This window comes from Phoca vitulina, unplaced genomic scaffold (assembly GCF_004348235.1).
Source record: "Phoca vitulina isolate PV1807 unplaced genomic scaffold, GSC_HSeal_1.0 scaffold2, whole genome shotgun sequence".
NCBI classification, from domain to species: Eukaryota; Metazoa; Chordata; class Mammalia; order Carnivora; family Phocidae; genus Phoca; species Phoca vitulina.
In genome coordinates, this window is record NW_022589705.1 from 58548481 (window position 1) to 58574387 (window position 25907).

A 25907-nucleotide genomic window follows, 5' to 3' on the forward strand; every position below is an offset into this window, starting at 1 on the left:
GGGGGAAAGGCTGGGCTGGGAGATGCGCGTGCGCGGGACCCGGCATGAGGGGCGGGGCCGGGCCAGAGGCGTGGCCGGGCCCTGGGCAGAAGACCTGAGGGCCGAGGGCTCGGATCCGGGAGAGGTGGGGACTGCGCGTGCGTGCTCGCGCGGGGGCGGGTCCCCTGGGTCCTGAAGCCCCTGGGATTGATCTGAGGTGGTGGAGGGTAGGCGGTGCGGGCTCAGGCACTTGCTTGGGGAAAGGCCCTAAGGTGGGGCTGCGCGGCTCAACCCGCCAAGTAAAGGAGAGCACGGGGGCGGGGCTTGCGGGAGAGGTGGGGCAAAGAACCAGGAGTCGAGAGGTGCGCGCGCTCCGGGGGCGGAGCTGAGAGGCGGGGCGGGGCCTGATGGCGGGGAGGAGCGAAGAGCCGGGAGTCGGGATAGGCGCGCGCCCCGGGGGCTGGGCCGAAGGCCGAGACGGGATGCTCGGGGCAGGGCCAGCGGGTGGGATGGAGCGAAAAACCCGGGCAGAGGGATGCGCGCCCCCGGGAACTCCTTGGAGGTCGGGGGTAGGGGGCGGGGCCAGGGGCCGGGGGCGCGCTGCGCGGGGCGGAGCGGAAGGGAGATTCGGAGCCCGGATAGTCCGCGCGCTTGGAGCTAACGGGAGGCGCAGGCGAGCCGGGTGGTGGGGTGGTGGGACGGCGGGTCGGGTTGGGCCCGCGCCGGTGGAGGTGGGACCCTGCTGGACACGGCCGGCAGAGCGGGGAGCCGATGGAGAGGGTTGTGAGGAGGCGGACGGCGGGAGGGCGCTGAGGGGCGGCTCGTGAAGGGACAGCGATGGGGGAACTTTGACGCAGATACGTTCTCTCCCCTCAGCCCTAGAGACACCAGTGCCGATCCACGAACTTTTTTGAGGCCTGAAATAATGTTTTCACTCCCAAAAGGGAAAAACAGTTGCAAATTGAAGTTAATTAGTTTACCAAACTGTAACCTTTCAACTGCTGCGTAACCCGTATATTATGAATTATAGTTAATGTAGGATGTTGGTTCATTTAATACATTTTATGTAATTTGGGGTGGGGCGTCCACAAGCCTGAGTGCTTAGGACCCTCGGAGGGCTTGAAATGAATGGCCCTGGACCGAGAAGGGTTTGGGACGGGGCGAGGAGGTGGTGTCAGAGCTGGTTTGCCCTTCTAGTAGATACTAAGCCGTAGGCCCTGGCCTTGGGAGTCAGAGGGTGGCCATTTTCTAATTTACACAAAAGTTCCCAATCAGTCATGGGGAGAGTACTAAGTCAGGGATAAAGTGAACTGCGGACTTGACCCCTCGAGGTTTTCAGAGAGAAGGGCCAGAAGGATGTGACCTGGAGATGAAAGGGTGGCTCAGTGGCCCTGGGACAGGGAAGTCCAGGGTCAGACCATGCAAAATGCAGAGGAGGGCACCCCAGAGCGCACCGCCTTTAGTAATCTAAGCCCGGAGGGAATATGTGTGTATTTATTTAGAGTAAGGTATCCCAGGGTGGGGGGTTAGACTACAACGCAAACCTGCACCTTGGAGTTCTGGAAGCAACATTCTCTGTGGGTTTCTTTGGGGCTGGTTTGTCACTTTCTCTTTAACCGAACCAAGGAACCTTAAAGAGAACTCAACTTCTGCCATTAAATAATTACACCCAACACAGGAAATAGGAAGGATATTGATGGATATAGGAGGTATGAAATGAATTTTGTGTTAAAGTACATGGCTTCCCTCAGACATTTTAGATGATAAGAATGTGAGGCAAGGAAAGAACTGAACATTTAGAGAGTATATTCTTTTCCTTATTCTTATACCACACATCAATGCTAGATATTTTTCCCTAAAATATAACTTACTAAAAACAAGTTCTCTCCCTAAGTCTCCAACCCTCACATTTGCACCCCCAAATATATTACCATAGGGTTTTTCCACTTCTGTATTCACATTTGGGGCTAAATAATGATTTGTTATGGGGGACTGTCCTGTGCATGGGGATATTTAGAAGCCTGGTGAAATGCTCACTAGATGCCAATAGCATCACACCCCTCCCTCCCAAGTTGTGACAGCCAAACTGTCTTTCAAAATTGTCAAATGTCCCTTGGGGGCAAAATCACCTCCAGTACTGTTGAAAACCACAGGATAGAACCTATTGTGTTTAACTTGGCTTCTAAAATCCTTCACTATCTGTTCTTCAATCTGTGTTTCCTAGGAATTGATCCAGTCTAAAAGAACCACCAATGCAGGAATCCTTTCTTTAGTTTCCTCCATAAATTATCACCTACTCTTCTTGGACACTTTCAGGGATGGAAAAGACTTAAAATTTTTACTTTGCCAGTAAGTTCTATCTCTGATGTCTTCCTGCTTAGAATTTGTATTTGTTGAGTCCAGTTCTCCCTCTTGGAGTTGTAAAAGAAAAATTCTAATCCTTTTCCCATTTTTGAACACTTGTGATATGAATCACATTTCTCTCTTATCTCTCTTTTGAAATATTTCAGCTAATTCTTTCAACTTTCTCCATGTGATAATTTATAGATCATCATGAACTCCTTGTTTTCCTCTGACAATATCAAACCTGACAATGTCCTACTTAATATATACTACCCAGAACTGATGTAGTATCTGGATGTAGATCACACCGTTAGCACGTAACATTATACTATTAGTTGCATGCTTGTTCATCTTCCTTGACTCTGAACTTGAAGGCAAGAACTACGTCTTAGTCACCATCTTTGTCTTAGGTTGTAGTCACCTTTGCATTATTAGCAAGCACAGTGCCTGGTCCTTAGGTGGTATCTAAAAAAAAATTTTTTTAAAGATTTTTTTTTATTTATTAGAGAGAGCACGAGCAGGGGAGCGGCAGAGGGAGAGGGAGAAGCAGACTCCCCACTGAGCAGGGAGCCCCACGTGGGGCTTGATCCCAGGACCCTGGGATCATGACCTGAGCTGAAGGCAGACGCTTAACTGACTGAGCCACCTGGGTGCCCTGGTATCTAAAAATTTTGATGGAGGTAGTTCCTCCTTAACTCTGTTAATATAATCTAAGATTGTATTCCTTTACCTTTGGGGGCAAATACAGTACACTCTTGCCTTATAGTGTGACTTTGTAATGAGCCAAACCTATATGTTTTACACATCTAGATCAAGGGTCAGCAAACTTTTTCTGTAAAGGGCCAGATAATAAATATTTTAGACTTTATGAACCTTATAGTCTCTATCACAGCTACTGTGTCACTATAACACAAAAGTAGCTGTCGACTACTTTGTATAGTATTTATATGTGTATATATGGATGACCATGGCCAAGTTCCAATAAAACTATTCATGGATACTGAAGTATGGATTTCATATAATTTCATATAATCTTCATGTGTCACAAAATATTATTTTAATTTTTAAAAGTATTTAAAATAAAAAGCATTCTTAACTCATGGGCCATACAAAAACAGGTGGCAGGCTAGATTTAGCTCATAAGCAGTAGTTCGCCAACCCCAATCAAGACCAATCTTTGTGTGATTGACTTTTTAAGCCTGAGTCTAGGCCTTTATTGTTATCCTTATTAAATATATTATTCATCATATCCCATCTTTCTTTCTTGCTCAGATCTTTTTGTGTGCTAATTCTGTCATCTAGCATATTAGCTGACATCCCAGCTTTGTGTCATCTGCAAAATTGATAAGAATACTTTTTCTATCTTTAATTAATAAAAATGTTGAATGGCATAAGGACAGAGGTCTTCCACAGTTCATTTTGTTCCATTAATCATCATTCTTTGAGCATAGCCATTCAAAAAGTTAAAAAAATTTACCTAAAGTACTGCCTGTCACCCAACCTACATTTCTCCATCTAGTCCATATGGAATCTTGAGAAGCTTTGTCTGAAGTTTTGTTGAAATATTCAGAACATGTCCCTAATTGGTACTAACTCTATCAAACAAGCAAAAAGAAATGTATAGGTTTGGCATAACCTTTGTGAACTAATGTTACTGCTCCTTTCTATTTTACTACTATCTTTATGTTTTCAGGGCTATCATTTTATATATTTTATATATATCATTTTATATATATTTTATATTTAATGAAGTTTAATAATTTTAGAATTTTGTTGAGAATTAACATCCAAGTTCATAAATCTGTATTTCTAGGAATTGACCGTGTTTCTTCAAACCACGTACTAACAGTGTTCATCTAACACTAGTTCTCTAGTATCAATAGTATTAAATGCAAGAAAAAAGCCAAGAGAAGAGGCACAAATAGAAAATGTTAGAACACATGCCTTTTTTCTTGACCAGTCTTACCATGGCTTTTAACACTATCATGCTAGATTTTAAAATTACAATAAAAAATGAACTTTATGCCAATAAGTATAAAGATTAAGAAGAAATATATAATGTTTCTACAAAATGTAAATTTCAAAATTGACCTAAGATGGTGTAGAAAACCTGAAAAGAACAGTTGAATTTGAAATAGTAAAAAAAAAAAATCTATCTACAAAGATTTTACCAGGTTTACAGGATCAAATAACCTCTGTCTTTTACAAATTGCTCCAACAACTAGAAAAGAGGGAAGCTCTGTAACTTATTTATGTTGGGAGTACAATCTTGATTATAAACCAGATACTCAGGCCATTGTGCGTCCAACTTTTGATTTCTGCTCAGGTCATGATCTTAAGGTTGTGAGATCAAGACACCCCCCCCCCCCCCCCGTCGGCCCCCGCACTCAGCTTGGAGCTGCTTGTCTTTCCCTCTGCTCCCCCTACCCCGTATAGCTGAAAATTTTCCAATTTTCTGTAGAGTGTGTTTACTGATAACAAATACTTTCAGCTTTTGTTTGCCTGAAAATGCCTATATTTTGCTTTCACTTGCAAAGGATATTTTTGCTGGATGTAGAATTCTGTATTTTGTCTGTTAGCACTTTAAAGATGTCATTCCACTGTCTTTTGGCTTCCATTGTTTCTGATGAGAAGACAACTTTTATTCCTGTTCTCCTAAGCGTAATGTGTTTTTTGCTTTGACTACTTTTAATTTTTTATCTTTTCTTTAATTTTCAGTGATTGACTAAGATGTGTCTAAGTGGGGTTTTCTTTGTAGTGTTTATCCAATTTAGGGTTCAAGAGCTTCTTGGATCTTGGGTTTATGTCTTTCATAGACTTTGGAAAATTTTCAGCTGTATCTGTTCAGATTTTTCTTCTAAGCTACTCTTTTTCTCTTCTCCTTATGTATTACATGTATTACATATATTTCTGAATAGTTTGATAGTGTTTCACAGGTATCTGATGCTCTGTTCTGCTACTTTCATTTTTTCTCTATGTTTTATTTTGGATCATTTCTGTTGACCTATGTTTAAGTTTACTGACCCATTCTTGTGTTGAGTCCAGTCTGATGCTAAGCCCATCTAATGAATTCTTTATTTGAGATACTATACTTTTCAGTTCTGGAATTTTCATTTTGTTCTTTTTTAGAGTTTTCATTTCTCTGCTAAAATTCCCTTTCTATTCACCCATTTTGTCCATCTTTTCACTAAATTATCTAACAGATTCATAGTAGCTATCTTTGCTAATTCCAATACTTGGATCATCTATAGATCTAATGAAATGATTTTGTACATTGGATATTGTGTTTAAAAGAATAATAGACACTGAAGTAGATAATGACTTATCCCAGAGAGAACTCACTCTTTTCTTTGCCCCACAGCCAGGATAAGGGGCAGATCACTTCAGTCCACCTAGGGATTGGACTGACTTGTAGTTTTATTTAAATAGTTTCAGTTTACCTCTGATTTCAGATACTTGGGAGTGAGATCAGTTCCCTCCATCAGGGGTTTAGGATCTAAGTACCCAAGATCAAAGAAATCTTTCTTTGCTTTTCAGTTCATACACCCAGTTTCCTGTGAAGCTCCACTTAGGGGATGGTTTCTTTGATCTTATTAGGGGTTGAGATGGGTTGGGGCTGGGTTGTAATTTTACTTCACTTTACTTAGTTGCACTTTAACTCTGTGACACAGCAATATGGCTAAGTCTCAAAAACACAATGAGTGATAGAAACCAGATACAAATGAGTACAAGCTATATGATTCTATGTATATAAATTTCAGGCAAAATTAATCTGTTAGAAATAAGGACCATGCTTATGTTGGGGAGGAGGGAGGGACGTGATTGGAAGGGGGCATGCAGAGGGCTTCTCAAGTGCTGGTAATATTCTATTTCTTTACCTTGGGTGGTGATTACCTGGGTGTGTTAACTTTGTGAAGATTTATCGCTCTATATAATTCTGATTTGTGTTCTCTTCTTTATGTATGTTATAGTTCAGTAATAAAAAAAAAAGTGCATGGGGGTGGGTAAATGCACAAGAAAACAAAGTTAAAAAGAAAAATCAAGCTACAGAGTAGTAGAAGATATTTGCAACACATATAACAAAGGATTTGTATCCAGAATGTTTTATTTAAAAAATTCCTACAAATCAAAAAGAAAAGGACAAAAAAATTTTAAAAAGCACCCCAATAGCAAAATGAGCAAAGGATGAGGAAAGCAAATAACAGAAGAAGAGGCCTGAATGGCTCATAATCATATGAAACAGTATTCAACCTCACTAATAATCATGGAAATACAAAGTATATCCTGTTGAGATACCATTTCACACCAATGAGATGGGCTAAAGCCAAAATATCTAATACCAAGTTGGTGAGAATATGAGGAAGCAGAAACTCTCAAACACTGCAGATGGTAGTGTAAATTGTTAAAATTTCAAGATCAAATTGATCAATTACTGACTTGAAGATATGCTGATTGTAAGTTTCTGCAATTTTACTTCCGTAAAGAAAGATACTCTTATCATAAAGACTTTCTCCCACAAATGCTAAGGATACATACAAAGGTATACATTTCAACTTTGTTTACAATAGCAAAAAATTGGAAACACCTAAATATTCATCATTAGAGAAATGGAGAAATACCTGACAGCAGTTAAAGTGAATAAAGTAGGTTTACATTTATCAACATGATAAAAACTTGAAAACAAAATATTGAATGAAAAAAGCAAGTAGTATAAGGATATATATACTGAGAAATCATCTAAGTTTTAAAAGGACGGTACATATCGTTTATGGATACGTATATGATAAAAGTATAAAATATAGTAAGGAGAGATATTCATCAACTTCAGAATAGCTATTACCTCTGGACAAGGAAGGAAATGGGCAAAAATGTTAACATTTATTAAATCTAGGCAGTGGGTACATAGTTGTTTAATATATGTGATACTCTGTGCTTTGTCTATTATTTATTTGAAATAGTTTCATTTTTTTAAAAAGTCAGCCGGAGGCCAGGGAATAGTTTCATTTTTTTTAAAAGTTAGCTGGAGGCTAGGGTATGAAGGGTATTGGAAGCCTTCCTCCTTTTTTCAAACACTCTTTGTCTTTTAATTCTTTATAGATACAGCTTTTACAGTCACTTTGCATTTATATATTGGTTTGTGCCCTGTCACCACCAGATCAAGGAGGAGGGTGGGTGAGATCTGATAGAATCTTCTCTCACCTTCTCTGTCTAATCCACCAAGGTCCTTATCTTTTCAGGATATTTTTATTAAACTTAAAATATTACCATACAATAGAAGTGTCTTTAAATCCATGACCCAAGTGACTGGTATAGAATTTAAAAATAAGCAAAGTTTGTCTTCTCTCTTATTTTACATTCTGCTCCAAAAAATAATGATGGTAAGATATTTTTTAGCATGTGAATAATATTATTTGCTACTTCAGTTGATAAATGTATGGATAAACAGTCACGTGGGGCACCTGGGTGGCTCGGTTGAGCATCTGACTCTTGATTTCAGTCATGGGTTCAAGCCCTGAGTTGGGCTCTGTGCTGGGCATGGAGCCTACTTTAAAAAAGAAAAAATAAAACCAGTCACGAAAACATCTGTTTTTATGCTCCAGATTTTTTTTAATTTCGGAAATATAATGATATAAATAATTTTTTAAAATTTACCCATTAATTCGTGTTACCTTAGCCTGTTAACTGTTTCTCTATCATTATTGAGGACTTTTAATTTTAGAATCAGAAAAATGATGTCAGTTAGAGTAGTTAGTGTCTTGTTTTGTGGAGTAGAATAGTGGAAATAATCATTATCTTACAGATTATTCCTGGGGAAGGTTAGAAGTTTACTTACATAAATAAACATGTTAGGGTCCCTCCCACTTGTTGAATAGCTTGGTTGTTAAGCTGTGTGCTAGGCAACAGGCTTTCTCTCTCCCTTTTCTCGGATAAAGTTCAGAGAACCAAGAATTTGCTTTTGTTATTATTGTTTTATTTGCAGGTTAAACACTTTAAGATGAGAAAAATTGATCTGTGTTTGAGCTCTGAGGGGACTGAAGTGATATTAGCTACATCAAGTGATGAAAAACACCCACCTGAAAATATTATTGATGGGTAAGAGTTACTATTTTTTCTTCCTTAAAGTCTTGATATTAGGTCAGTGAACCCCTTGAGTACTGGGACTATGCTTTACAACAACTAGAACTTTTTTTTTTTTTTTAATATTTTTTTTTTAAAGATTTTATTTATTTATTTGAGACAGAATGAGAGAGAGAGAGAGCACATGAGAGGGGGGAGGGTCAGAGGGAGAAGCAGGCTCCCTGCCGAGCAGGGAGCCCGATGCAGGACTCAATCCAGGGACTCCAGGATCATGACCTGAGCCGAAGGCAGTCACTTAACCAACTGAGCCACCCAGGTGCCCCAACAACTAGAACTTATAAACATAGTTTAATAAATGTTTGGTGAAGTATATTACTTGACAATATCCACCTTTGGTACCATTCCTGAAACAAATTCAGTTGTGCATATTTAGGTTTTTGATCCTTTTCTTTATAATTTTTAAACTGACCTTTTATACAAATAGTTTTTTAAGAAGTGGTTTAACAAGGCAAAACTTTAAACAACTGTCTCATTTTAGGGAAGAGTACATTGTAATATCTGGTTGTGATTTTATTCCAAGTTTTTTTAGTAAATAGGAGGAAAACATTATAACTTCTCATTATTGCCTATTTCCTTAGTGGTCTAAGCAACATTTGCTGAACTGAAGGCTTGACTTCCTGCTATCTACCTGCATTGTTTGGTTCTCAGTTTCTTGATTTCATTCCAGTTTCCTCTCTTTACTGTGTTAGAGCTTATTCAAGGTAGAGATAAATATCATTCTTGGACTTTTAAATTCCAAGAAAAAATAGTTAATGGAAAAACTCCTTTTTTGATAGTTGTGACTATTTTATTACTCTCTTGGTTTCTCTTTCTTGGTATCTGTACAGTGACCAAAGTTTGATTCATAGAATCATATAATTTTAGAGCTGGAAGGACTTAGGAATTTATCTTAGCTAAACCTTTCATTTTAGAGTTATGGTAAGAGAGGTCTAAAGAGGTCAAGTACTAGTAACTACTGAAGGCAGAGCCAGTTATAACACAGATCTTGTGGTATTTTTGTGTTCTATTGTAAATTCTATGTATCTGGATAAAATTCTAGCAACTAACCTCTTCCTTTAAGCCTGATAGTTATCTCTTCTCTGACATCTGTCCCTTTGGCCTCATGTAGGATTAGTTTACCTTTTCGTCAGACTCCAAAAGAATTTAGTATATGCATCTATTACCTTTTTATCCCTTTATTGTATAATTATTTATTTAATGTTTGTGTCCTCTCTTAACTATGAATTCCTAGAAGTTAGAGACTATGACTTACTCATCTTTGACTCCAAAATGTCTTAAAATAATTGTTGAGTAGCTTGTTGAATTAGATCATCAAATATCAGTCAAATTAAATTAATACTGGAAAGTAGCTGAGTATACACACACACACACACACACACACAAACATACATATATATATGTATACATGCATGTATTATTTTATATTCGCATAGGGCTTTATCGTTTCATAGATGTTATGTCATTTGACCCTCACCATAAGCTTGGGAAATAAGAGGCAAAATATTTTTAAAATGTATTTTCAACCTTATTTTAAAGATGAGGAAAAGTATTATTGGAGGTAAAGATTGACTTGTTCAAAATTACACAGATAACCAAATGGTGGAATCAAGATTAACCTCATGTCTTCTAACTCCCAGTTTGGGGTTCTTTGTACTATACTATGATAACTCAAACTTTAGGGTTTTTTTTGTTTGTTTGTTTGTTTTAAAGATTTTATTTATTTATTTGACACAGAGAGACACAGCAAGAGAGGGAACACAAGCAGGGGGAGTGAGAGAGGGAGAAGCAGGCCTTCTGCTGAGCAGGGAGCCCAATGCGGGGCTCAATCCCAGGACTCTGGGATCATGACCTGAGCCGAAGGCAGATGCCCAACAACTGAGCCACCCAGGCGCCCCCGAACTTTAGGTTTGAATCCAAAACTAAACATCCGTTTTTTCGCCTGTGCCTCTTAATCCTTCTTAGTTTGTTACTTCCTGAAATTCAGGTAATAGCTATTTATCCCACTCTGTCTCAGAGTAGAGAAATTAATGTGGGAACTGCTGTGATGATACACAGGTATAATGAGATTTACCTTAAGTTGTTTTCAGAAATAGAGATCTTTCTGGGGCACCTGGGTGGCTCAGTCGGTTAAGTATCTGACTTCCAGCTCAGGTCATGATCTCAGGGTCCTGGAATCGAGCCCTGCGTTGGGCTCCAGGCTCAGCAGGCAGTTTGCTTGTCCCTCTGTCCCTCCCCCCACTGTCTGTCTCCCCAAAATAAATAAATTTTATTTATTTGTCTCTCTCTGTCTCTCTCCCAAATAAATAAATAAAATCTTTTAAAAAATTAAAAAAAAAAGAAATAGAGATCTTTCCAAAGATCAGTCCATATTAATGAATGATTAAGGACATAACATTTAGATTGGACAAAACCCTTAATACAGAAAACTATATAGAATAAAAGCGGTTACTGACCTGATAACAGAACACATCAGAGACTTTTAATGTATATGTATTTCCAACAAGTACAATTAGACTTTATATAGTAGGTATTAAAAATTAATCTCTGCTCCTAAGTCTAAATGGAAGTAACCATAGAATTATTTGGAGAAAACAGTGCCGTAAGATTACCCCCATTAGATAGGTCTCCCAACTCTCAATTTCCTCAGAAATAAGAGTTAAAGAAAGTGATTATATTTCTACTTGCCTTTGACTCTACTTTTGCCCTCAGGTATTTAATATATCAATGAAAAAGGAGAAAGGAAGTTCTACACTAGAATAAAAAATGAGTTAAGAGAAAAAGTAGAAGAGAGAGAATTAGTCCTTTCAGCATAATGTAGAATACTAGATTTACAGTTAAAATTCCTGGTTAAGTGATCTATATATATTACCTTGGACTAAAAGCATATGTGTTACTCTTTGAGCCTCACTTTTCTGATCTGAAAAATGGGGATAACACCACCTTCCCTGACTACCTCAGAGTTGTGAAAAAAGTCACATGAGATAATAGATGTTAAACAGTTGTTAACTGTAAAGCCTTATTTAAAAGAAAACTAGTAGGACGCCTGGGTGGTGCAGTGGGTTAAGCATCAGATGCTTGATTTTGGCTCAGGTTGTGATCTCAGGGTCACAGAATGAAGCCCCGCACTGGGTTCCACACTCAGTGCAGAGTCTGCTTGAAACTCTCCCTCTCCTTTTGCCCCTTCCCCCACCCCCACACTCTAACATGAGTGGTCTCTCTCTAAAATAAATAAATAAATCTTTAAAAGAAAACTATCATTTAAAAAAATTTTTTATTTTTAAAGATTTTATTTATTTATTTGACAGAGAGAGACACAGCAAGAGAGGGAACACAAGCAGGGGGAGTGGGAAAGGGAGAAGCAGGCTTCCTGCCGAGCAGGGAGCCTGACGCAGGGCTCGATCCCAGGACCCTGGGATCATGACCTGAGCCGAAGGCAGACGCTTAATGACTGAGCCACCCAGATGCCCCGAAAACTACCATTTTTATGACTTCGTTATACCTAACTATGAAAATTCAGTTATATGTCGTTTAAATATTTATTTATTTATTTATTTTTTAAACTCCAGTATAATTAACATACAGTGTTATATTAGTTTCAGGTGTAAAATATAATTATTCAGCAGTTCTGTACATTACTCAGTGCTCATCACAAGTATACTCTTAATCCCCTTCACCTATTTCATCCATCTCCCCACCCACCTCCCCTCTGGCAACTACCAGTTTGTTCTCTATATATGAGTCTGTTTTTTTTTTTTTTTTTCATATTTGTTTAGTTTCTTAAATTCCACATATGAGTGAAATCATGTGGTATTTGTCTTTCTCTGACTGACTTATTTCGCTTAGTATTATACTCTCTAGCTCCATCCATGTGTTGCAAATGACAAGATTTTGTTCTTTTTTATGGCTGAATATTATTCCACTGTATGTATACCACATCTTCTTTATCCATTCATCTATGGATGGACACTTTGGTTGCTTCCATATTTTGGCTATTATAAATAATGCTGCAATAAACATGGGGGTGCATATATCTTTTCAAATTTGTGTTTTCATTTTCTTTGGGTAAATACCCAGTGATGGAGTTACTGGATCATATGGTGATTCTATTTTAGTCTTTTGAGCAACTTCCATACTGTTTTCCACAGTAGCTGCACCAGTTTGCATTCCCACCAACAGTGTATGAGTGTTCCTTTTTCTCCACATCCTTGCCAACACTTCTTGTTTCTTGTGTTGTTGATTTTAGCCATCCTGACAGGTGTGAGGTGATTATCTCATTGTGGTTTTCATTTGCATTTCCCTGATGATTACTGATGTTGAGCATCTTTTCATGTGTCTGTTAGGCCATCTGTATGTCTTCTTTGGAGAAATGTCTGCTCGTCTTCTGCCCATTTTTAATTGGATTATTTGGGGGGTTTTGCTGTTGAGTTGTATAAGTTCTTTCTATATTTTGGATATTAACCTCTTATTAGATATATCATTTGCAGATATCTTCTCCCACTCGGTAGGTTGTCTTTTTATTTTGTTGATGGTTTCTTTCACTGTTAAAAGCTTTTTATTTTGGTGTAGTCCCAATAGTTTAATTTTGCTTTTGTTTCCCTTGCCGGAGGGGATATATCTAGAAAAATGTGTCTACGACGGATGTTAAGACACTACTGCCTATGTTTTCTTCTAGGAATTTTATGGTTTCTCACATTCAGGTCTTTAACCCATTTTGAGTTTGTTTTTGGGTATGGTGTAATCAAGTGGTCCAGTTTCATTCTTCTGCATTTAGCTGACCAGTTTTCCCAACACCATTTGTTGAAGAGACTCTCTTTTTCCCATTGCATATTCTTGCCTTTTTTTGTCATGGATTGACTGTATACTCATATATGTCACTTTTTAAAATATTTTATTTATTTATTTTGAGAGAGAAAGAGAGTGTGTGACCAGGGGGAGGAGCAGAGGCAGAGGGAGAGAGAAAATCTCAAGCAGACTCCATGCTGAGCGCAGAGCCCAACATGGGGCTTTATCTCACCACCCTGAGATCATCACCTGAGCCCAGATCAAGAGTCAGACGCTTAACTGACTGAGCCACCCAAGCCGCCCCTGCCCCTATGTCATTTTTAAAACCAGTACATCTCTATATACTATTTGATGTTGTTACATTGGTCATGTTCATTAAAATCACCTGAGAAACAGAAGGCAATTAAAAGTCATTTAAATAAATAAAACTTAAAACCATATAAATATAAATAAAAAATAAGTTGTGAAATAGTAAGCATAGTATAAAAAATCCAAAATTGTGAGTTGGACCTATATTGTTTTGTTTTGTTTTTGGTAACAGCTTTATTGACAGATAATTCACATAGTGTGCAATTTACCCATTTAAAATGTACAATTTATTGGCTTCCCACATATTCAGAGTTATGCAGTCATCTCCACAATCAATTTTAGGGCATTTCATTACCCCCCAAAAAACCTTGCAACCCATTGCAGTCACCTTATTTCCCCTATCGCCACCAACCCTAGGTGCTCACTAATCTACTTTATATCTCTGTAGATTTGCCTATTCAGAGATTTCATATAAATGGAATCATATATATGGTCTTTTGTGACTACCTTCTTTCATTTACATGTTTTCAGGGTTCATCCATGTTATAACACATCTCCGTGCTTCATTCCTTTTTATTGACAAATAATATTCCATTTCATGGATAGCACATTTTATTTATCCATTCATTAGCTGGTGGATATTCAGGTTATTTCTAGTTTTTGGCTGAATGTTCTCCAATCTTATTTAAAAATGCCAAATTATAAATCCAAGAAACTCAGGAAACCCCAAGCAAGATACATACAAAGAGACTTTACTGTAATCTGCTGAAAAATAAAGTAAAAAAATTTAAACAGCTGCAGAAAAAAATACATTAACTACAGGGGAACAGTAGTACCAGTGACAGCTGACTTTGCATCACAAACAGCGGAATACAGGTGACAATGGAATAGTAAATGCTGAAAAAGAAACAACAAAAAACCCTGTCAACTCAGAATTCTGTATTTAGCTAATATATTCTTCATAAATGAGGGTGAAATAGAGACATTTTATTCACCACAAGTAGACCTGTATCACAGGAAATGTTAAAGGAAGTTCTGCATGTTGAAGTGTTAATAATACTAGATGGAGATTTAAAACTACAGCAAGAAATTAAGTGCATTGGAAATGATAAATGTAAAAAAACTATTCTTTTTCTTTTAGTTTTTTAAAAATTCAACTGACCACCTAATGGGGAAAAACACATTGTACTGTGGGATTTATTATGTATATATGTAATAAATGTTATATATGTAAATGTAAAATATATGAAAATAATGGCACAAAAATGGAGTTAAATGTAAATTGACTATCACGAGGTTCTTATGACCTTGAGAATAACCACACACACACACACACACAAAGAAAATTAAATGGAATTTTAGCTTTTTTTATTCAGTCAAAAGTAGATAGAAAAGGAGAAATAGAACAAGAAAAAAATAGATAGGAGGGACAAATAGAAAATGGATAGCAAGATGGTAGACTTAAACCCAGCCATATCCATAATTATATTAAATGCCAAGGGGCTAAACACTTCAATTAAATAATAGAAATTGACAGAAATTGTCAGACTGGGTAAAAATACAACACACAGGTATATGCTCTCTGCAAGAGATGTACTTTAAATATAAAATCACAAATAGGTTGAAAATAAAAGGATGAAAAAGATGTATCCTATAAACACTAAACATAAGAAAGTGGCTGTGGCTATATTCCTATCAGACAAAGTAGAATGTAAGATAAGGAGAATTACCAGAGATAAAGGGGACATTTTATAATGTTTGAGCATTCTTTCATCAGGAAGAGATAATCTTCAAAATACATAAAGCAAAAACTGACAGATGAAAGAGAGAAATAAACAAATCCACAATCATAGGTGGAGATTTTAACACCTTTCTTTCAGTAATGATAAAGTAGCCAGACAAAGAATCTAAAGATACAGGTAGTAAAGACTTGTAAAGATAGGATGATCTGCACAACAGTGTCAGTCACCTTGACTGAATTGACATTTATACAACACTATGATCAACGATGGCACTTGGAAGAAGTATACATTAAACATTCACTGAAATGTACTGGACCATGAAGTCAATAAATTTCAAAAGATTGATACCTTAGGGAATACGTATTCAAAAAATTGGTACATGTGAGATGATGGATGTGTAAACTAACTTTATTATGGTCATGATTTCACGTAAACAAATCATCATGTTGTATACCTTAAACTTACACAATGTTGTATGTTGATTAAATTTAATTTAATTTAATTTAATTTAAATTAAAGCTGGAGAAAAAAGAATTTGTTCTCTGACCACTATGTAATTAAATTACAAGTAAATTTTTAAAAGATATCTGGAAAAACGTCCCTGAAACTTAGAAATTAAACATGGCACTTCTTTTTTTTTTTAAAGTTTCCTTTTATTAATCCTCTGTAATACTTCTAGATCACTACAGCTTAAAATGGATCACTACCCTTTTGCAGCTATTTAGTAACAGAGCAATGGATAAAATCCATACAACAGTTCAGAAAAGTTCACATCACCATCAGTTCAGAATATCTGATTCACCAAGCCTACATTATTTAAAAAGAATCATCAGAAATTAAACATCACAAGTAAGATTTTTTATTTGTCACCATTAAATGTCTGAATTTTAAACAGATTCTTGGACTGGTGGTTCATATCCATCAGCTTGTTCAACTTTAGCACCGGTCTCATCCCCAGTAGCTTTTCCAGAATTACTACCTTCACCATGAAGCTCCAAGAGCTTTCCCAATTCAAACTTGGGCTTCTTCAGCATTTTTACTTTTCTAACGAAGACATCATGGAATGGATAATAGACTGACAAGCTTTTTCTATATCTTTTCCAGTGCTGTCTGAAATCAATTTATTGACCACTTCTTCCAAGTCATTTGTCTGCACCTCTTGGGTCATGATTTCCATCATCTTTTTCCAAGTTTGACGGACCTGTTGGTGCTGAGCATAAGAGGTCTTCCAAATCTGATTATTGCGTTTTTTAGTAAAACCAGCACAAAACAGGGGCACCTGGGTGGCTCAGTTGTTAAGCATCTGCCTTCGGCTCAGGTTATGATCCCAGGGTCTTGGGATGGAGTCCCGCATCGGGCTCTCTGCTCCGCAGGAGGCCTGCTTCTCCCTCTCCCACTCCCCCGCTTGTGTTCCCTCTCTTGCTGTGTCTCTCTCTGTCAAATAAATAAAATCTTTAAAAAAAAACCAACACAAAACAGATGAAGCAAATAACCATCAGTAGTCTTGACATCAGCATGAGCTTTAATCATGGTCTGCCATTTTTTTGACCATGGAACACATTTTGTCATGGGTAAGATCCATGCCATGGAAATTAGGCTTTTTGCCCTGAACATGCTCAGTAATTAGCTTGAATTTGCTAAATGCAACTTCATCATTCTGCAGGTCAGCAAGGCCCACTTCAAAATCACGACCTTGAGGCCATCAGATGCGATTTTGGTTCCTTGAGTTCTTGTGACTAATATTTTTCCAATATGTCTTATATTGAACATAGCTGGTGCTTTCACATCATACCAGTCTTTCTTAGAAAATGTATCAACCACTTTCTTCTTGGCTCCCTTATTGCCGCCTTTCATAAAGCGCTTGTTCTTGCCGACTGCCATGGTGCTGCTCAGGGAGCCCAAAGGGCTAAACATGGCACTTCTGAATAACTCATCGGTCAAAGAAGAAATCACAAGGTATATTAGAAAATATTTCTAACCAAATGATAATGAGAACACAATATATCCACGTTTGTGGATGCAGCTAAAGTGATGCTTACAGGGAAATTTATTATAGCATAAATATTTTATCTTGAAAAGAATTTTTAAAAACCAGTAATTAAATTTCCACAGTATGAAGCTAGATAAAGAAGAGCAAATTATACCCAAAGAAAGTAGAAGAAAATAAATAACAAAGGTAAGAGCAGAAATCAATAAAATAGAAAATAGACAATTAGAAAAAATTTAAAAAGCCAAAATTGATTATCTGAAAGGATTATTAAAAGTTATAAACCTCTAGGAAAATTGACAAAGAAAGAATAGAGAAAATATAGATCACCAGTACCAGCAATGAAAGAAGCAACATCACTACAGTTTCTAAAAGATTAATAAGTCACTATCAAGGACAAATTTAGGATATCAAATAATTATGTTTTATACCTGAAACTAATATATGTCAATTATACCTCAGTTTTAAAATATTTTTAATTAAAAAGAACAAATTTAGGCTAATAAATTTGACAATTTAAGTGGACTGATTCCTTAAAAAAACTCAACCTATAAAAATGACAAAAGATGAAATAGAAAATTTGAATAGTCTTGTCTCTCTTGTATAAATTAAATTCTATCAAATATTCAGAGGAAAACATAAATCTTTCAAAAACAGAGCAGGAAACATTTCTCAAATTGTTTTTTATGAGAACAACGTGGCCCTGATACCAAAATCTGACTAAGACATTACAAGGAAAGGAAAAGGAAGGAAAGGAAAGGAAAGAAAAAAAGCATGGAAACAAGAAAGGAAAATTAAAGACTAATATCCTTTATGAACATAGACACAAAAATCCTTATAAATTGAATCCAGCAAATGGAATTAACCCTAGGAATGCAAGGTTGGCATATTTACCACATTATCACAGGAATACAAGGTTGAGTGTAATTCACTACATTGCCAGAACAAGGGAGAAAAATCATATGATCATCCCAATAGATGAAGAAAAAGCATTTGACAAAATTCAGCATTCATTCATGATAATAATTCTTAGCAAACAAAGAAGAGAAGGGAACTTCCTCAATCTGAAAAAGGCATCTACTAAACATGTTCATCTTGGTGGTGAAATAATAAATGCTTTCCCCTCTGAGATTGGAAAGGGAGCAAGAATGTTTGCTCTCACTGTTCCTATTCAGCATTGTTTTGGAGGTTTTAGCCCATGCAATAAGGCCAAAAAAAGACATAAGGATTAGAAATAGTAAAACTGGGGTGCCTGGGTGGCTCAGTAGGTTATGCTGCCTTCGACTCAGGTCATAATCCCAGGGTCCTGGGATCAAGCCCCACATCAGACTCTCTGCTCAATGGGGAGCCTGCTTCTCCCTCTGCCTGCCATGCCCCCTGCTTGTGCGCGCTCTCTCTCTCTGTGTCAAATAAATAAATTTTTTTAAAAAAGAAAGAGTAAAATTGTCTTTGTTCACAGATTGTATTAATGTTTCATAGGAATCTACATTAACAAGGAATCTATTTTTAAAAAAGCCTACTAGAGCTAATAAGTAAATTTAGAAAGGCCAATATGCAAAAATCAGTTGTATTACTATATAATAGCAGGAAACAGTTGGAAATTGAAGTTTAAAAAAATTCCATTTCCAATAGCAGTCAAAACATAAAAGAGTTAAGAATAAATTTAACAAGATATGCCAGACCTTTACAGTGAAAAACAAAATGTTGCTGAGAAAAATAACTAAGTTGATGAAAAGATACACTACATTCATGATTGGAAAACTCAATATTGTTAAGGTGGCAATTTTTCCCAAAAATAACCTGTTGATTCAGTACAGGATTGATCAAAATCTCAATTGACTTTTTTTTTTAGATTTTATTATTTATTTATTTGTCAGAGAGAGAGAGCAAGAGTGTGAACACAAGCAGGGGAGCAGCAGGCACAGGGAGAAGCAGGCTTCCCGCTGAGCAAGGAGCCCGATGTGGGATTCGATCCTAGGACCCCGGGATCATGACCTGAGTCGAAGGCAGACAATGAATTGACTGAGCCACCCAGGTGTCCCTCAGTTGACTTTTACAGAAAACATAAGTTGATTCTGAAATGTATATGGAAATGCAAAGTCCTAGTCTGCTCAAAGTAATTTGAAAAAGAAGAAAGTTTGAGCACTTAAACGTTATCTGATTTCAAGACTTAAAAATAACTTATAGTAATCAAAATAGTGTGGTATTTTTGTAAAGATAGATATATATATACCAATGGAACAGAATAGAAAGCTCAGAAATAGATCCACATATACAAGGTCAATTAATTTTCTTTTCTTTTTTTTTTTTTTTTAAAGATTTTATTTATTCATTTGAGACACAGAGATACAGAGAGAGAGAGCATGAGCAGGGAGAGAGGCAGAGGGAGAAGGAGAAGCAGGCTCCCCGCTGAGCCAGGAGCCCGATGTGGGGCTCGATCCCAGGACCCTGGAATCATGACCCGAGCTGAAGGCAGACGCTTAACCATCTGAGCCACCCAGGCGCCCCTAGGTCAATTAATTTTCAACAGAAGGCTAAGGATATAGAAACAGATCAATGGAATAAAATGAAGGGGACAGATCTACCTATATATAGGCCATTAATTTTAGGCAAAGACACCAAGGCAGTTCAATTAGAAAAGGAAAGTCTTTTAATAAATGGTGCTGGAATGCCTGAATAAACATACTGATAAAAATGAACCCCCACCCCTACCTCCTACCAAGCCCAAAAAAGTTAATTCAGGATGGATCATAGATCTCCACTCAGAGCTAAAATTACTAAGCTTTAAGAAGAAAACATCAGAAAGTACCTTTGTAACAGTGAGGTAGGCAAAGATTTCTTCGACACAAAAATCACTAAACATAAAAGAAACAAGTAATAAAACTGGATTTCACCAAAAATAAAACTTCTACTCATTGAAAGACACAAGTAAGAAAATGGAAAGACAAACTACAGACTGGGAGAAAATACTCACAATACATATATCTCACAAAGGACTCCTACAAAAATACATAGTAAAGTACAGTTGACCCTTGAACAACATGGGTTTGAACTGCATGGGATTTTTTCAATAAATATATGTACAGAGGTGTAAATATATTTTCTCTTCCTTCAGATTTTCTTAACATTTTCTTTACTCTAGCTTACTTTATTGTAAGAATACAGTATGTAATACATATATAAAATATGTATAAATTGTGTTGTCAGTAAAGCTTCTGGTCTCTCTCTCTATATATATGTATATATATGAGAAAAGTGCTAGCATCATTTGTTATCAGGGAAATGCAAATTAAAATCATTGTCGGACACGATTTTATATGCACTAGAATAGCTAAAATTAAAAGGGCTGACAAAGGCAAGTGTTGAAAAGGGTATGGAGCAACTAGAACTCTCTTACATTGTTGGTAGGAATGTAAAATAGTACAATCACTTTGGAAATCTGGCAACTTCTTGTAAAATTATACATACCTCTGCCCTATGACCCAGCAATTCTACTCCTAATAATTGCCCAAAAGAAATGAAAATATGTCCCAAAAACACTTGTACAAGAATGTTTATAACAACCTATTCATAATACTAAAAAGCTGGAAGCAATCCAAATATCCAACAAAATAACCAAAAGAAAGAATAACCAAATTGTGGCATAGTCTATGGTCACAAAAATCAGAGCAATAGTTGCCTAGGGGAGGTAAGAATTGTCTGGAAGGAAAGAGAAGGAAAGTTTCTGGAGCAATAGAAATGTTACATATCGTAATTGGGGGTATTGGTTGCCCTAGCATAATGGTTACATAAGTATATACATTTGTCAAAACTCATTGAATTGTATACTTAAAATAAATTTCACTGTAGGTAAAATTTTACATCCAAAAAAGAAAGAAGGAGCTTATATAGTTAAAAGAGAAATGGTTATTTCTGTGGACAGTACTATATATATTACATATATATTTGATTATATATATGACATAAAATTGAATGCATTTTTTTTTCAACACGCATCTACTGTGCATCTACTATGGGTCAGCCATTGTGATAGTTGCTGGGGTATAAAGATAATTAAGAGAAAGTGAACTCAGAGAACTCAACATCTAGCAGAAGCCATAAAAGCACAGGAGATAAGTACCAATGCAAAAATGGATGCTAAGTGCAAAGGAGGGCTGAGGAAGTGATTCTGACTTGTTAGGGTTGAGAGATGGGACCAAAGAGCGAATAAACTTGTGAGGGAAGAAAGGATTTGGGTCAGGAGAACCTCATGAACTAAGTAAGGCACAGAAACATGTGCCTGTAATGACGTGTTTGTGGAATCTTAATTGGCCCAATGTGACTACAGTAACAGGAGAGGATACCATGATGGGAGACAGTGTACTTTAATAATGGGACCAGATCGTACAGGGTCGTAAAATGCCGTACTACACGGGCTGATTTATAGGCACTAAGGGGCCACTGGAGGCTTTTAGACAAGAATGACATCAATTCTGTTTCTTTGTTTTTAAAAAAATGTATCTGCTAGTAGTAAAGAAGAATTATTAAAGTTGGGGAGAGACTAGAGGCAGAAGGAAGAGATAGAAAGGGATTTCAAGAATCCAGGGTCATTTATTTAAAATACTTACCCACTAGAATTTTGTGATTAAATATTTTTATTTAATATTTAATAATTTTTATTTATTATATTAAATATTTAATAATATTTAATATTTACTTCCTTTTTCTTTTTCTTTAAAATTAACCATAGGAATCCAGAAACATTTTGGACCACAACAGGAATGTTTCCCCAAGAGTTCATTATTTGTTTTCACAAACATGTAAGGATTGAAAGGCTTGTAATCCAAAGTTACTTTGGTAAGCAAATAATACATTAATATTCATCATCTTTTAATTTTCCCATAGGCAGAGGGCACATATGTAAACTTTGGCAAAACACTAACTTTTCTTTGCAGCATGGAACCCAGTTTTATGGCTGGGGTGGGAAAGTGGGGAGTATGGGTTAACTGCCTTGAGCACAGTTAGCTTCTCTAAAATTGCAAATTTGAAACCCTTCCAAAGCGCATAATAATTTCCATGCAATTTACTATGTGAAAATCTTTGGCAAAAAACCCTATTATGAACATAAGAAGCCAGCTTGCCAGAACACTAGGTTCTTCAACATCTTTATTCCAGATTAATTTGGCTTGGGGTTCTCTGTCAAATTCTTTCTGAAAATCTGATAACTTTGATTATTTGCATTGGATAATTTTTATTGTTCTATTAATAATGGCATTTTCTGAGGGATTTAGGAGGGCACTCTCTCTTTGGAACATCATTCTAATCCTGTCTTGTGTTTATTTAAGGATAAAGTATTTCAGATAAAATCATGGCAGGAAAGAATACATCCCAGATGGTTCAAATGAAAAGGCTTTATTGATGGGATTACTTACAAAGTTATGGTCTGGGTAAGGGAACAAACCAGGGATGGTGAGAACGCCCTGAAACTAGCCACAGCAATAAGCCATTACCACCCCTGGGATAAGGGATGGAAATTGTGTTACCAGAGCCTAGTGAGAGCTAGAGTCTGTGCTGCCCGGCAGCAGCTGTAATCATGAAGGGACCCAACCACTGTCAAAGACAGGGCACGGAAGCAGGAAGGGCGTGGAGAAAAAACAACGTGATCTCATTTCGCCACTGTCCTCCAGTTTCCTCCCAGTGCCTCCCATTGGCCAAATCCGACCAGAAGCCAGTGGTGCAATCCACAGGGGTCCTCCCCGCAGGGCACAGAACAGAGAAGAATGGTTCTGCGATAGCAGGATCTGGGTTAGGGGTAATGGAGAGAAAACAATGCAGAAAGAAGATGCCTGCATTCTGGTTAAGTCTCTCTACTGTCATTAATTGTAGAGGCTCTGGAGTCAGACCCACCTAAAGTTTGAATTCCACTTCTGGCCCCTACTAGCTCTGTATCATTGAACACTTTGCCTGACTTGTCTAAGGTGCTGATTTCTCTAAGCCTGTTTCCTCATCAGTAAAGTGGATCAGTAATACTTTTTCTTATAAGATTATAGTCAAGAGTGAATGAGTAAATATGCCTGACTCACAGTAGTTTCTTCATAAGGGTTTATGACCAAGATCAAGATCACTAACAGTATTATTATTATTATTATTATTATTATTATTATTATTACTATTACCAGTACACAAAAAACTCTGGATGATACTAAATTCAAAAAGACTCTACTTTGTATTATGTGCTTTGCCAACATTTATAAGATTACAGTGACACAAGACTGCATTTTACCATAGGGCCCTACAGAAAAACAGTATGTGAATGATTTCCAGAACATGTATTTCTGATCCCAGTACTTTGTACAGTCCCACCAGTGCTTGACACTTTCAGACAGAGAAAAAAAAGGAATATAGGGACAGCAACATAAAATCAGGTAGGTAATTAACACTTTATTTATTTTGTTTACTTACAATGTCAGTGAGGACCTTGAGGATTGAAAAGAGCACATCTAAAGAGCCAACTGATTTTGAGCCATGGATTGAAAGAGGTATGTGCTTTTTCACCAGCATTGTTCTGGGCATGAGAGAGTAGAGAATTGTCCCTGATTCTATATTTCCAATTGGGCTGCATTTTGGTGAAAAAAAGATGACTCCTGTGACTCTATTTAGAGCCTAGAAAAACCTAGGTTTCAACACAAGACTGTTTCTTCACTTGCTGGTTATGTAACGTTAGCATGTTAAGACTTAATTTTTCTGAGTTTCAGTATCCTTATCTGAAAAATGGGGACAGTAACCTACCATTTAAGGTTTTTGTGAACATAGTATCTACCATACTATATGGTAGACAATAAATATTAGTTTCTTGTCTTTCCTTCTTTCCTAATGGTACTATTTAAATATCATCAGTAGAATTGCCTCTAGTTAAACACAACATGTTGCTTTCATGTGTCTATTTCCTTTCCTTCCCAAAATACCCTGAAATAATAATAAAGGAATAGAAGGAGGCATAAACCTACAAGGACAAAAACTAAAAACAAACAGAAAACAGAAGACCAAAGAGGATGTGAGGGGTTAATCTATATTATGGAAGAGAGGACACAGATGGAAGAGAAGTAACTAATGTAACTGAATGGAGTAGGTTATAACCTAAGTGCCCTCCAAGGAGAATATCAATGTAAAGCAAGCCAGTTTGCCCAACAAAACCCCAGGAAGGTCTAGAATTTGAAGGCAGAAGGTACCATGGAAAGTTCCAGTGAGACATGGACCAGAAAACAAGGGTGATTAGTTGAACATCTATATACAGAGTGTTTGACCCTAGAGTAAGTTCTCCTGTCCCACAAAGCTATATGACTCCTCCTTCCTCCCACAAACCACCTGCAAGGGATAACGAGGGACACTAAATGTTGAGGTCAGAGCTCAGGGAGACCAGACATAGTAGAGAAAGTAAGTGAGACGTGGAGTTGAAAACGGGATTTAAGTGGAAGCCTACTTATTGAATGGTGAGAACTCCTCTGTGTTCTACTGTTTATGACCGTAATCAAGAATATAGCCCCAGCCAGGGGACTAAATATTTTTGGAGAAACCAAATGGCTCCAGAAAAAAGATCTATGGATACTGACAAAGGCTAGCTCATTCTTGGTCACTCTATTGAAGTCCTAGTCAGTGAGCCTGGTTCATGAACACAGTTTTAAAATGATTTATTTATAAGTAACAAAAGATAGCCAAAGATCACCATACATTTGATGAATGCCTCAAATCCTGAATATAATCAAGCCTTTAGCTCTAATTCCAGTATAAGGAAACAGAGGATAGAGGAATAAATGTAATGAAACCATGAAGAGACAAGATGACAAAATGTGGGACATTCTACAGGAAAACTGACTTGGTCTCTTCAATAAGTCAGTGACATGGGAAAAAATGTGTGTTGGGGAGAGAAAGCAGTTCAATATTAAAGGAGACTTAATTCTGATTTGAATAAACCAACTATAAAAAGACATTTTGGGGACAATTGGGAATTTGAATGTGGACTGGGTATTATATGATATTAAAGCATTTTTTAATATTGGTATGATAATAGTATTATGGTTATGTAAGAAAATATCCTTATTATTGAGAGATGGATAATCAAATATTTGGAGGTGAAATGTCATGTTGTCTTAGATTTTCTTTAAAATACTTTAGCAAGGGGCACCTGGGTGGGTCAGTCGGTTAAACGTCTGCCTTCAGCTCAGGTCATGATCCCAGAGTCCTGGGATGGAACCCTGTGTCAGGCTCCCTACTTAGCAGGGAGTTTGCTTCTCCCTCTCCTTCTGCTCCTCCCCCCACTGCTCGTGCTCTCTCTCGCGTGCGCACTCTCTCTCTCAAATAAATAAATAAAAACTTTTAAAAAATAAAATACTTTAGCAAAAAAGATTCCATAAATCAAGTATAGTGAAATGTTAGTAATGATAAAATCAAGATGATGGGTATATACAGAAATTATGTTGTGTCTTCTTTGATGTGAAATTTTCCAATTTTTCATAATTAAAAAACTAAGCAATGAAAGAAGAGGTTATTATTAACTCCTGGTAGAGGAGGAGTTGTATAAGAAAGAAAATGGGATCATAATTCGATACTTATTTCAGCAGTAAATAACATTTACATAGGCAATAATGTAA

General features: G+C 37.0%; 1 protein-coding gene and 1 pseudogene across 7 annotated transcripts in view; one reads left to right on the forward strand and one right to left on the reverse strand.

The window, feature by feature from the left end:
- HSPB11 (heat shock protein family B (small) member 11) overlaps positions 1 to 25907 on the forward strand; it is a 40201-nt gene that overhangs the window by 124 nt on the left and 14170 nt on the right. For 2 of the 6 annotated variants that reach the window (XM_032428467.1, XM_032428474.1), the window contains exons 1-4: positions 496 to 541; positions 8303 to 8415; positions 22010 to 22116; positions 23730 to 23798. In XM_032428467.1, coding sequence (XP_032284358.1) covers positions 515 to 541; positions 8303 to 8415; positions 22010 to 22116; positions 23730 to 23798 — 316 coding nt within the window. In that variant the 5' untranslated portion in view covers positions 496 to 514. Of the gene's footprint in view, positions 1 to 56; positions 125 to 495; positions 542 to 579; positions 653 to 801; positions 2329 to 8302; positions 8416 to 22009; positions 22117 to 23729; positions 23799 to 25907 lie in introns of those variants that run through there. The other 4 variants (XM_032428492.1, XM_032428483.1, XM_032428500.1 and 1 more) reach the window with 4 other exon arrangements.
- Positions 14188 to 17721, reverse strand: LOC116647297 (annotated as a pseudogene). The gene is made up of 2 exons (XR_004302314.1): positions 16764 to 17721; positions 14188 to 16572 (listed from the first exon to the last, which is right to left on the reverse strand). The product of XR_004302314.1 is annotated as a 40S ribosomal protein S3a-like (transcript).